Source organism: Oncorhynchus mykiss, chromosome 9 (assembly GCF_013265735.2).
Source record: "Oncorhynchus mykiss isolate Arlee chromosome 9, USDA_OmykA_1.1, whole genome shotgun sequence".
NCBI lineage: Eukaryota > Metazoa > Chordata > Actinopteri > Salmoniformes > Salmonidae > Oncorhynchus > Oncorhynchus mykiss.
The window spans coordinates 3,663,949-3,676,448 of record NC_048573.1 but is presented as its reverse complement, the minus strand read 5'-3'; the positions used below and the strand labels follow the sequence as shown (position 1 = coordinate 3,676,448).

The following is a 12,500-nucleotide window of genomic DNA, read 5'->3' as shown; positions in this document are numbered from 1 at the left end:
TCTGATTGACATTCTAATTGACATTCTAATTGACATTCTAATTACTCTACCAACTAACCTTACACTCATTACCCTTCCAACTAACCCTACACTCATTAAAACTCACCACCTCATTACCCTACCAACTAACCCACCACCTCATTACCCTGCCAACTAACCCACCACCTCATTACCCTACCAACTAACCCTACACTCATTACCCTACCAACTAACCCTACACTCATTACCCTACCAACTAACCCACCACGTCATTACCCTACCAACTAACCCACCACGTCATTACCCTACCAACTAACCCTACACTCATTACCCTTCCAACTAACCCACCACGTCATTACCCTACCAACTAACCCTACACTCATTACCCTTCCAACTAACCCACCACGTCATTACCCTACCAACTAACCCACCACCTCATTACCCTACCAACTAACCCTACATTCATTACCCTTCCAACTAACCTTACACTCATTACCCTACCAACTAACCCACCACCTCATTACCCTACCATCTAACCCACCACCTCATTACCCTACCAACTAACCCATCACGTCATTACCCTTCCAACTAACCCACCACGTCATTACCCTACCAACTAACCCACCACCTCATTACCCTACCAACTAACCCACCACCTCATTACCCTACCAACTAACCCTACACTCATTAAAAAATCCCACCTCATTACCCTACCAACTAACCCACCACGTCATTACCCTACCAACTAACCCACCACGTCATTCATTACCCTACCAACTAACCCACCACGTCATTACCCTACCAACTAACCTTACACTCATTACCCTACCAACTAACCCTACACTCATTACCCTACCAACTAACCCACCACGTCATTACCCTACCAACTAACCCACCACCTCATTACCCTACCAACTAACCCACCACGTCATTACCCTACCAACTAATTACACTCATTACCCTTCCAACTAACCCTACACTCATTAAAACTCACCACCTCATTACCCTACCAACTAACCCACCATCTCATTACCCTACCAACTAACCCACCACCTCATTACCCTACCAACTAACCCACCACGTCATTACCCTACCAACTAACCCACTACCTCATTACCCTACCAACTAACCCTACACTCATTACCCTACCAACTAACCCACCACCTCATTACCCTACCAACTAACCCTACACTCATTACCCTACCAACTAACCCACCACCTCATTACCCTACCAACTAACCCACCGCCTCATTACCCTACCAACTAACCCTACACTCATTAAAACCCACCACCTCATTATCCTACCAACTAACCCACCACTTCATTACCCTACCAACTAACCCTACACTCAATAACCATCACCTCATTACCCTACCAACTAACCCACCACCTCATTATCCTACCAACTAACCCACCACCTCATTATCCTACCAACTAACCCTACACTCATTAACCACCACCTCATTATCCTACCAACTAACCCACCGCCTTATTATCCTACCAACTAACCCACCACCTCATTATCCTACCAACTAACCCACCACCTCATTATCCTACCAACTAACCCACCACCTCATTATCCTACCAACTAACCCACAACCTCATTATCCTACCAACTAACCCTACACTCATTAACCACCACCTCATTATCCTACCAACTAACCCACCACCTCATTATCCTACCAACTAACCCACCACCTCATTATCCTACCAACTAACCCACCACCTCATTACCCTACCAACTAACCCTACACTCATTACCCTACCAACTAACCCTACACTCATTACCCTACCAACTAACCCACCACGTCATTACCCTACCAACTAACCCACCACGTCATTACCCTACCAACTAACCCTACACTCATTACCCTTCCAACTAACCCACCACGTCATTACCCTACCAACTAACCCTACACTCATTACCCTTCCAACTAACCCACCACGTCATTACCCTACCAACTAACCCACCACCTCATTACCCTACCAACTAACCCTACATTCATTACCCTTCCAACTAACCTTACACTCATTACCCTACCAACTAACCCACCACCTCATTACCCTACCATCTAACCCACCACCTCATTACCCTACCAACTAACCCATCACGTCATTACCCTTCCAACTAACCCACCACGTCATTACCCTACCAACTAACCCACCACCTCATTACCCTACCAACTAACCCACCACCTCATTACTCTACCAACTAACCCTACACTCATTAAAAAATCCCACCTCATTACCCTACCAACTAACCCACCACGTCATTACCCTACCAACTAACCCACCACGTCATTCATTACCCTACCAACTAACCCACCACGTCATTACCCTACCAACTAACCCACCACCTCATTACCCTGCCAACTAACCCACCACCTCATTACCCTACCAACTAACCTTACACTCATTACCCTACCAACTAACCCTACACTCATTACCCTACCAACTAACCCACCACGTCATTACCCTACCAACTAACCCACCACCTCATTACCCTACCAACTAACCCACCACGTCATTACCCTACCAACTAATTACACTCATTACCCTTCCAACTAACCCTACACTCATTAAAACTCACCACCTCATTACCCTACCAACTAACCCACCATCTCATTACCCTACCAACTAACCCACCACCTCATTACCCTACCAACTAACCCACCACGTCATTACCCTACCAACTAACCCACCACGTCATTACCCTACCAACTAACCCACCACCTCATTACCCTACCAACTAACCCTATACTCATTACCCTACCAACTAACCCACCACCTCATTACCCTACCAACTAACCCTACACTCATTACCCTACCAACTAACCCACCACCTCATTACCCTACCAACTAACCCACCGCCTCATTACCCTACCAACTAACCCTACACTCATTAAAACCCACCACCTCATTATCCTACCAACTAACCCACCACTTCATTACCCTACCAACTAACCCTACACTCATTAACCATCACCTCATTACCCTACCAACTAACCCACCACCTCATTATCCTACCAACTAACCCACCACCTCATTATCCTACCAACTAACCCTACACTCATTAACCACCACCTCATTATCCTACCAACTAACCCACCACCTCATTATCCTACCAACTAACCCACCACCTCATTATCCTACCAACTAACCCACCACCTCATTATCCTACCAACTAACCCACCACCTCATTATCCTACCAACTAACCCACCACCTCATTATCCTACCAACTAACCCTACACTCATTAACCACCACCTCATTATCCTACCAACTAACCCACCACTTCATTATCCTACCAACTAACCCACCACCTCATTATCCTACCAACTAACCCACCACCTCATTATCCTACCAACTAACCCACCACCTCATTATCCTACCAACTAACCCACCACCTCATTATCCTACCAACTAACCCGATTTTGGACAAAATCTGTCAAGACACCGACCATGAGGTTGGTGGAAGTAGGTTTTAAATCATGTGGTGAAACCAACCATGAGACTGTAGGTTTTAAATCATGTGGTGAAACCAACCATGAGACTGTAGGTTTTAAATCATGTGGTGAAACCAACCATGAGACTGTAGGTTTTAAATCATGTGGTGAAACCAACCATGAGACTGTAGGTTTTAAATCATGTGGTGAAACCAACCATGAGACTGTAGGTTTTAAATCATGTGGTGAAACCAACCATGAGACTGAAGGTTTTAAATCATGTGGTGAAACCAACCACGAGACTGTAGGTTTTAAATCATGTCGTGAAACCAACCACGAGACTGTAGGTTTCAAATCATGTCGTGAAACCAACCATGAGACTGTAGGTTTTAAATCATGTGGTGAAACCAACCATGAGACTGTAGGTTTTAAATCATGTGGTGAAACCAACCACGAGACTGTAGGTTTTAAATCATGTGGTGAAACCAACCACGAGACTGTAGGTTTTAAATCATGTGGTGAAACCAACCACGAGACTGTAGGTTTCAAATCATGTGGTGAATTTTACTGAGCACAGAGCCTTCAGTGTGTATATTCACACCCCTTGCCTTCTTCCATGCTGTTCTGTTACAGACGGAATTTAAAATGGATTCAATTGAGATTTTGTATCACTGTCCTAACCACAATACCCCATAATATCAAAGTGCTATTATGTTTATAGAAATGTTTACGAATTAATGAAAAATGTATAGCTGAAATGTCTTGAGTCAATAAGTATTCAAGTCCTTTGTTATGGTAAGAAGACTAAATCAGTTCAGGAGTAAAAATGTGCTTAACAAGTCACATAATAAGTTGCATGGACTCACTCTGTGTGTAATAATAGTGTTTAACATGATGTTATTAATGACATCCTCATCTCTGTACCCCCACACATACAATTATCTGTAAGGTCCCTCAGTAGAGCAGGGAATTTCAAACACAGATTCAACCACAAAGACCAGGGAGGTTTTCCACAGCCTCGTGAAGAAGGGCACCTATTGGTAGGCAGACATTGAATATCCCTTTGAGCATGGCGAAGTTATTAATTATACTTTGGATGGTGTATCAATACACCCAGTCACTACAAAGATACAGGCTTCCTCCTTAGTTGCTGGAGAGGAAGGAAACCACTCAGGGATTGCACTGTGATGCCAATGGTGACTTTAAAACAGTTACAGAGTTTAATAGCTGTGATAGGTAGAAAATCGAGGATGGATCAACAACATTGTAGTTACTCCACAATACAAACCTAAATGACAGAGTGAAAACAATGAAGCCTGTACAGAATTGTGCATCTTGTTTGCTATAAGGCACTAAAGTAAAAAATGTGGCACAGAAATTAACTTTATGTCCTGAATACAAAGCGTTATGTTTGACACAAATCCAACACAACACATCACTGAGTAACACATCTCATATTTTCAAGCATGGTGGTGGCTGCATCATGTTATGGGTATGCTTGTCATCGACAATACCCATAACATGGATAAAAATAAATGGGATACAGCTATAAGCACAGGCAAAATCCTAGAGGAAAACCTGACTCAGTCTGCTTTCAGACAGACAATGGGGGACAAATTCACCTTTCAGCAGGACAATAACCTAAAACGCAAGGCCAAATATATCCTGGAGTTGCTTACCAAGATGACATTGAATGTTCCTGAGTGGCCTAGTTACAGTTTTGACTTAAATCCACTTTAAAATCTATGGCAAAACTTAACTACCAACATGACAGAACTTAAAGAATTAAAAAAAAGAATAATGTGCAAATATTGTACACAGCTCTAAGACTTACCCAGAAAGCCTCACAGCTGTCACCCCACCACCCACTAGAGAAATAGACAACTCATATATGGATTGTGAGAAAGGTCCCTTACCTCTTAGTTTTGGCGCAGGACTTGTCTTGTTTCCCAGCGGGCGATATGGGTTCGGGTCCTGCTGTAGCGATCCGGGGTCACGGCACCAAAAATTGTGGTGGGAAAAATGACTCAGAAGGCAGTCCGATCTCAATATTCAAAAGCTTTATGACGAGCATGTACGCAAGGGGAAACTAGAGTCTCTCTTTGTTCTCACAGACATTTATACAGACCCAGGATGGGGGTGTTTCACATGCCCTTGGATTGAGTCGGGTGCTTCTGCTTATCACCACAGTTGGCCTAGAGAAAGACTAATCATACCAGGGACATGTCCACTCCCCCACACGTCCTGGGACAACAGGAACCATTACAGATCGTTTCACAGAAAGTTAGAACAGGACAGTTTAGAAACAGTTATATAACAGGCTGATTATATTACAACTAAACTCAGTAAAAAAAAAGAAAACGTCCTTCTCCACTGTCAACTGCGTTTATTTTCAGCAAACTTAAAATGTGTAAATATTTGTATGAACATAACAAGATTCAACAACTGAGACATAAACTGAACAAGTTCCACAGACATGTAACTCATTCCTTCGATGATAAACGTGAATCCGACCATCACCCCTGCTGAGACTAAACCGCTACTCGTCAGTAAACAGCACTTTTTGCCAGTCCTGTCTGGTCCAGCGACGGTGGGTTTGTGCCCATAGGTGACGTTGTTGCCAGTGATGTCTAGTGAGGACCTGACTTACAACAGGCCTACAAGCCCTCAGTCCAGCCTCTCTCAGCCAATTGCAGACAGTCTTAGCACTGATGGAGGGATTGTGCATTCCTGGTGTAACTCGGGCAGTTGTTGTTGCCATCCTGTACCTGTCCCGCAGGTGTGATGTTCCGATGTATCAATCCTGTGCAGGTGTTGTTACACGTGGTTTGCCACTGCGCGTACGATCAGCTGTCCGTCCTGTCTCCCTGTAGTGCTGTCTTAGGCATCTCACAGTACAGACATTGCCATTTATTTCCCTGGCCACATCTGCAGTCCTCATGCCTCCTTGCAGCATGCCTAAGGTACGTTCACGCAGATGAGCAGGGACCCTGGGCAGAAGACCCTGAGTCAGGAGAAAGGCCTCTTTAGTGTCCTAAACGTTCAAATCAAATCAAATTTATTTATATAGCCCTTCGTACATCAGCTGATATCTCAAAGTGCTATACAGAAACCCAGCCTAAAACCCCAAACAGCAAGCAATGCAAGTGTAGTAGCACGGTGGCTAGGAAAAACTCCCTAGAAAGGCCAGAACCTAGGAAGAAACCTAGAGAGGAACCAGGCTATGTGGGGTGGCCTGTCCTCTTCTGGCTGTGCCGGGTGGAGATTATAAACCTAGAGAGGAACCAGGCTATGAGGGGTGGCCAGTCCTCTTCTGGCTGTGCCGGGTGGAGATTATAACAGAACATGGCCAAGATGTTCAAATGTTCATAAATGACCAGCAAGGTCAAATAATAATAAGGCAGAACAGTTCATAACTGTGACCTTGATTGCCTAATGTCTGTAAGCTGTTAGTGTCTTAATGACCGTTCCACAGGTGCATGTTCATTAATTGTTTATGGCTCATTGAACAAGCATGGGAAACGGTGTTTAAACCCTTTAGATCTGTGAAGTTATTTGGATTTTTACGAATTATCTTTGAAAAACAGGGTCCTGAAAAAGGGCCGTTTCTTTTTTTTGCAGAGTTTAGAAACAGAGCAACCTTACAGACAAGAGTGTGGGGGGGGGGGGGGGGGGGGGGTGACCCTTCTTCAGGTCATATAAGATAACAGGTGATTCTAACATGTATTATAAACTGTGTGGGTCAAGCCCTGAATGCTGATTGGCTGACAGCCGTGGTATATCAGACCGTATGACAAAACATTTAGTTTTACTGCTCTAATTATGTTGGTAACCAGTTTATTATAGCAATAAGGCACCTCGGGGGTTTATGGTATATGGCCAATACACCACGGCTAAGGGCTGTGCCCAGGCACTCCGCCTTGCATCGTGCCTAAGAACAGCCCTTAGCCTTATACCACACCCGCTTGTGCCTTATTGCTTATTTCACTCAGGGGTGTGAATACTTCTGTAAATTCGATTTCTTTATTTAATTTTCAATGAATTAGCAAACCTTTTCTAAAACCATGTTTTCACTTTGTCATTATGGAGTGTTGTGATGTCATTGTGGAGTGTTTTGATGTCATTGTGGAGTGTTGTGATGTCATTATGGAGTGTTGTGATGTCATTGTGGAGTGTTTTGATGTCATTATGGAGTGTTGTGATGTCATTATGGAGTGTTGTGATGTCATTGTGGAGTGTTTTGATGTCATTGTGGAGTGTTGTGATGTCATTATGGAGTGTTGTGATGTCATTATGGAGTGTTATGTGTGGATGGGTGTGAGCGAAACAATTGAATCCATTTTGAATTCAGGCTGTAACACAACAAAATGTGGAATAAGTCAAGGGGTATGAATACATTCTGAAGGGGACTTATCAACAGCTGTAAAAAGTTGTCCAGCGTAGGACACCCACACTGGCACCCTAGTTTATAGATAGACCCATATACATTATGGATGGGTCCCACACTGGCACCCTAGTTTATAGATAGACCCATATACATTATGGATGGGTCCCACACTGGCACCCTAGTTTATAGATAGACCCATATACATTATGGATGGGTCCCACACTGGCACCCTAGTTTATAGATAGACCCATGATCCTTCTTACATAGTGGAAACAGCCTGTGTGACCAGGGCTGATAGGGGACACACCCTATGTGACCAGGGCTGATAGGGGACACAGCCTATGTGACCAGGGCTGATAGGGGACACAGCCTGTGTGACCAGGGCTGATAGGGGACACACCCTATGTGACCAGGGCTGATAGGGGATACATAGAGGACACAGCCTGTGTGACCAGGGCTGATAGATTCTTCTGTCTTGTATATTCTATGTAATGTCGTCACCATGGTTACATGGAAATGTACTTGGCATGTAAAGGCGATCCCGTCTGGGCCTGGTTCCTCCTCTAGGTTCCTCCTCTAGGTTCCTCCTCTAGGTTTCTTCCTAGGTTCCTGCCTTCTAGGGAGTTGTTCCCAGCCGCTGTCCTTCTGCCAACCTCTACATTGCTGTCTCTTTTGGGGTGTTTTTTTTTGGGGGGGGGGGCTGGGTATCTGTAAAAACAGTTTGTGAAAACTGCTGACGTAAAATAAAAGGAATTTATAAAAATAAAAACAACTTTTTTTTCTTTTTTTCCCGTTGTGATTGTCAGGTGTTTGTGGGTAGTGCCCGTGCCTACAGTATGATCAGGAAGTACAGTCGTTCCATTGAGACGGCGTCACACAGTGACCTGCTACTCCTGACCGGCTGGAAGGAGAGCAGGCAGAACGTATTTACTGATACAACAGGATCAGCAGGTGAGTCTGGTTACGGGGGGGGGGGGGGGGGGGGGTATTGTCTGCTTCTTGAAATAGTGTAACGGATGTGAAACGGCTAGCTTAGTTAGCGATGCTAGCGTTTCAATCGGGGACGTCACTTGCTTTGCATGTATCATCTGTGTCGGTTACATTTAAGGAAACGGCATATAGTGGAGGTCTTCAGAATAGAACGTTTTAATCCCTGTTGTCACTGGAGATAGTTTATATAGGCTAGTAGCATGTTCTACATTTCAAAACGTTTTCTACTGTTTTGCTCCCAACTGAACGTGACCCTGTTGTTTCAAACAGAGGGAAAAATATGAGGAGGAGGAGGAGGAAGAGGAGGACCAGAGGAGAAGATGAAGTGCTCTTATCACCGCGTTGATAATAATAATAAAACAAATCTAACTCTCTTCATAGCGAAGGTGTTTTATCTTTCATTTTACAATCTGTAGAAGCTATGAGAATAGAAAGGTTCAGAACTTTTGTGAAACATTCACAGCACAGTTGGGGGAAAAAATATGGAAATTAGAAATCAAAACTGGATGGTGTTCGGAGATGGGGCGGCAGGAAGCCTAGTGGTTAGAGTGTAGAGGTGGTAGGTAGCCTAGTGGTTAGAGTGTAGAGGCGGTATGGTAGCCTAGTGGTTAGAGTGTAGGGACGGCAGGTAGCCTAGTGGTTAGAGTGTAGGGGCGGCAGGTAGCCTAGTGGTTAGAGTGTAGGGACTGCAGGTAGCCTAGTGGTTAGAGTGTAGTGGTTAGAGTGTAGGGACGGCAGGTAGCCTAGTGGTTAGAGTGTAGGGACGGCAGGTAGCCTAGTGGTTAGAGTGTAGGGGCGGCAGGTAGCCTAGTGGTTAGAGTGTAGGGACGGCAGGTAGCCTAGTGGTTAGAGTGTAGAGGCGGTATAGTAGCCTAGTGGTTAGAGTGTAGGGACGGCAGGTAGCCTAGTGGTTAGAGTGTAGGGGCGGCAGGTAGCCTAGTGGTTAGAGTGTAGGGACGGCAGGGTGGCCTAGTGGTTAGAGTGTAGGGGCGGCAGGGTGGCCTAGTGGTTAGAGTGTCTGGGCGGCAGGTAGCCTAGTGGTTAGAGTGTAGGGACGGCAGGTAGCCTAGTGGTTAGAGTGTAGGGGCGACAGGGTAACCTAGTGGTTAGAGTGTAGGGGCGGCAGGTAGCCTAGTGGTTAGAGTGTAGGGGCGGTAGGTAGCCTAGTGGTTAGAGTGTAGGGGCGGTAGGTAGCCTAGTGGTTAGAGTGTAGGGGCGACAGGGTATCCTAGTGGTTAGAGTGTAGGGGCGGTATGGTAGCCTAGTGGTTAGAGTGTAGGGGCGGCAGGTAGCCTAGTGGTTAGAGTGTAGGGGCGGCAGGGTATCCTAGTGGTTAGAGCGTAGGGGCGGTAGGAAGCCTAGTGGTTAGAGTGTAGTGGCGGCAGGTAGCCTAGTGGTTAGAGCGTAGGGGCGGTAGGAACCCTAGTGGTTAGAGCGTAGGGGCGGTAGGAACCCTAGTGGTTAGAGCGTTGGACTAGTAACCGGAAGGTTACAAGATCAAATCCCCGAGTGGGACAAGGTAAAAAATCTGTCCCTGAACAAGGCAGTTAACCCACTGTTCCTAGGCCGTCATTGAAAATAAGGATTTGTTTTTAACTGACTGAGATGGGAGGGGTTGAGGAGAGCTGAAGGATTGGACTGGATGGTGTTCAGAGATAGATGGGAGGGGTTGAGGGGAGCTGAAGGATGGGACTGGGTGGTGGTCAGAGATAGATGGGAGGGGTTGAGGGGAGCTGAAGGATTGGACTGGATGGTGTTCAGAGATAGATGGGAGGGGTTGAGGGGAGCTGAAGGATGGGACTGGGTGGTGGTCAGAGATAGATGGGAGGGGTTGAGGAGAGCTGGGACTGGATGGTGTTCAGAGATAGATGGGAGGGGTTGAGGGGAGCTGAAGGATGGAACGGGATGGTGTTCAGAGATAGATGGGAGGGGTTGAGGGGAGCTGAAGGATGGAACGGGATGGTGTTCAGAGATAGATGGGAGGGGTTGAGTAGAGCTGGGTGGGACCAAAAAACAAACTAAATATACCTATTGTAAAATAGATTGTGTCTGTAAAATGTATATAGTAGAAGCTGGAAGTGGAAGCCTAAGTGTTGTTGTCCATTAGTTTACTCCAATCAGGAGTGGTGGTAGAGAGTGAGTAGATTACTTTTAAAACTACGGGGGGACATCTTGGATGCAATGCTCAGTTCCTGTCATACCTCAGATATTCCTATAACAGAGGTACAGTAAATGACTGTAAACTGCTTATTGGGACTGTAAAAGCGTAACACCCATAATAGATGAACCATTCTCATTTCAAATAGCTAATCAAGGATACTAACATGGGAATCAAACGAGTGATTTGTCTGTTGTACGTAGTTGACTGTTATTTAAATAATAACTTTCAGAGGGAGATTTGAACTGCGTTTTTATTACACTGTGGTGGACAGCCATTCAACGCAGATTAAAAAGTAGTACACGTTTACTACGGTGTTTACGCCAACGATTTGATCATGTGTCAGGAAGTAAACGAGAGTTACGGTGTTTGCACTAGTTAACGCAGCCACAAAGTCAAAATTGACTCTATCGTCAAAATTCATAAAACAAAAATTATTGTTCTTAATTTAAGGTTAGGCATAAGGTTAGTAGTGTGGTTAATGTTATGGTTGAGGTTAGGGGTTCAAATCAGATTTTAAGAAGATAAACGGTAGAAATAGGCGGGGTTTATGACGTTGTGGCTGTAGTAACTAGTGACGAACACGTTACCGATCCGATTTCCGTTCTCCCGGCAGCAGGATAACATGCTGGCCACACAGCCGCGGATTTTTTTCTTTTTCAAAATAAGAGTCCTCTATTGACGGGTTGGTTGTTTAGCAACAAAACTGACTGTACAACTATGGGGTAGCCTAGTGGTTAGAGCGTTGGGCCAGTAACCAAAAGGTTGCTGGATCGAATCCCTGAGCTGACAAGGTAAAAAATCTGTTGTTCTGCCCCTGAACAAGGCTGTCATGAACAAGGTAGGCTGTCATTGTAAATAATAATTTGTTCTTAACTGACTTGCCTAGTTAAGTAAATAAATTAAAACAGTTGGGGTTGGCTTAGATTGTTGACAACATGTAAACTACATTTTGTCTCCAATGTTTATTGAACACATTAGTACATTTGCACAATGAACATTTGTCTCTCAAATACATTGTTACAGTTTTTGGTTAGCTATCGAGTGGATTTTATCATAGACGTTACTTCAGGCAAAACACCTCAAACCAAGACATGGTATCAAGAACAAAATGGAGTGTTGTGATGTCATTAAGGAGTAACCAGTGGTGGACCTCTGTGTCCTCATAGGGCCCTGCCAGTAACCAGTGGTGGAAAAAGTACCCAATTATCATTCTGGAGTAAAAGTAAAGATCCCTTAATAGAAAATGACTCAAGTAAAAGTGAAAGTCACCCAGTAAAATACTACTTGAGTAAAAGTCTAAAGGTATTTCGGTTTTAAATATATACCGAAGTACCAAATTAAATATAATTAACATATTAAGTATCAAAGTAAAATATGCTGAAGTGTGTGAGGGAAAATGTATTGAGTAAAAAATAACATTATTTTCTTTAGAAATGTAGTGAAGTAAATGTAAAAGTTGTCAAAAAATATAAATTGTAAAGTAACAGATACCCCCCAAAAACTACTTAGGTAGTACTTTAAAGTGTTTGGCCCTGAGT

The 12,500-nt window shown here is 44.4% G+C and overlaps 1 protein-coding gene across 2 annotated transcripts in view; it reads left to right on the top strand.

Annotated features, from left to right (window-relative positions):
• ttc29 (tetratricopeptide repeat domain 29) overlaps nt 1-9,181 on the top strand; it is a 31,740-nt gene extending 22,559 nt beyond the window's left edge. For both annotated transcript variants that reach the window (XM_036987090.1, XM_036987089.1), the window contains 2 exons: nt 8,618-8,762; nt 9,072-9,181. In XM_036987090.1, the coding sequence (XP_036842985.1) occupies nt 8,618-8,762; nt 9,072-9,085 (159 nt within the window). In that variant the 3' untranslated portion in view covers nt 9,086-9,181. The remainder of the gene's footprint in view (nt 1-8,617; nt 8,763-9,071) is intronic.
• The last annotated feature ends 3,319 nt before the right edge of the window (nt 9,182-12,500 follow it).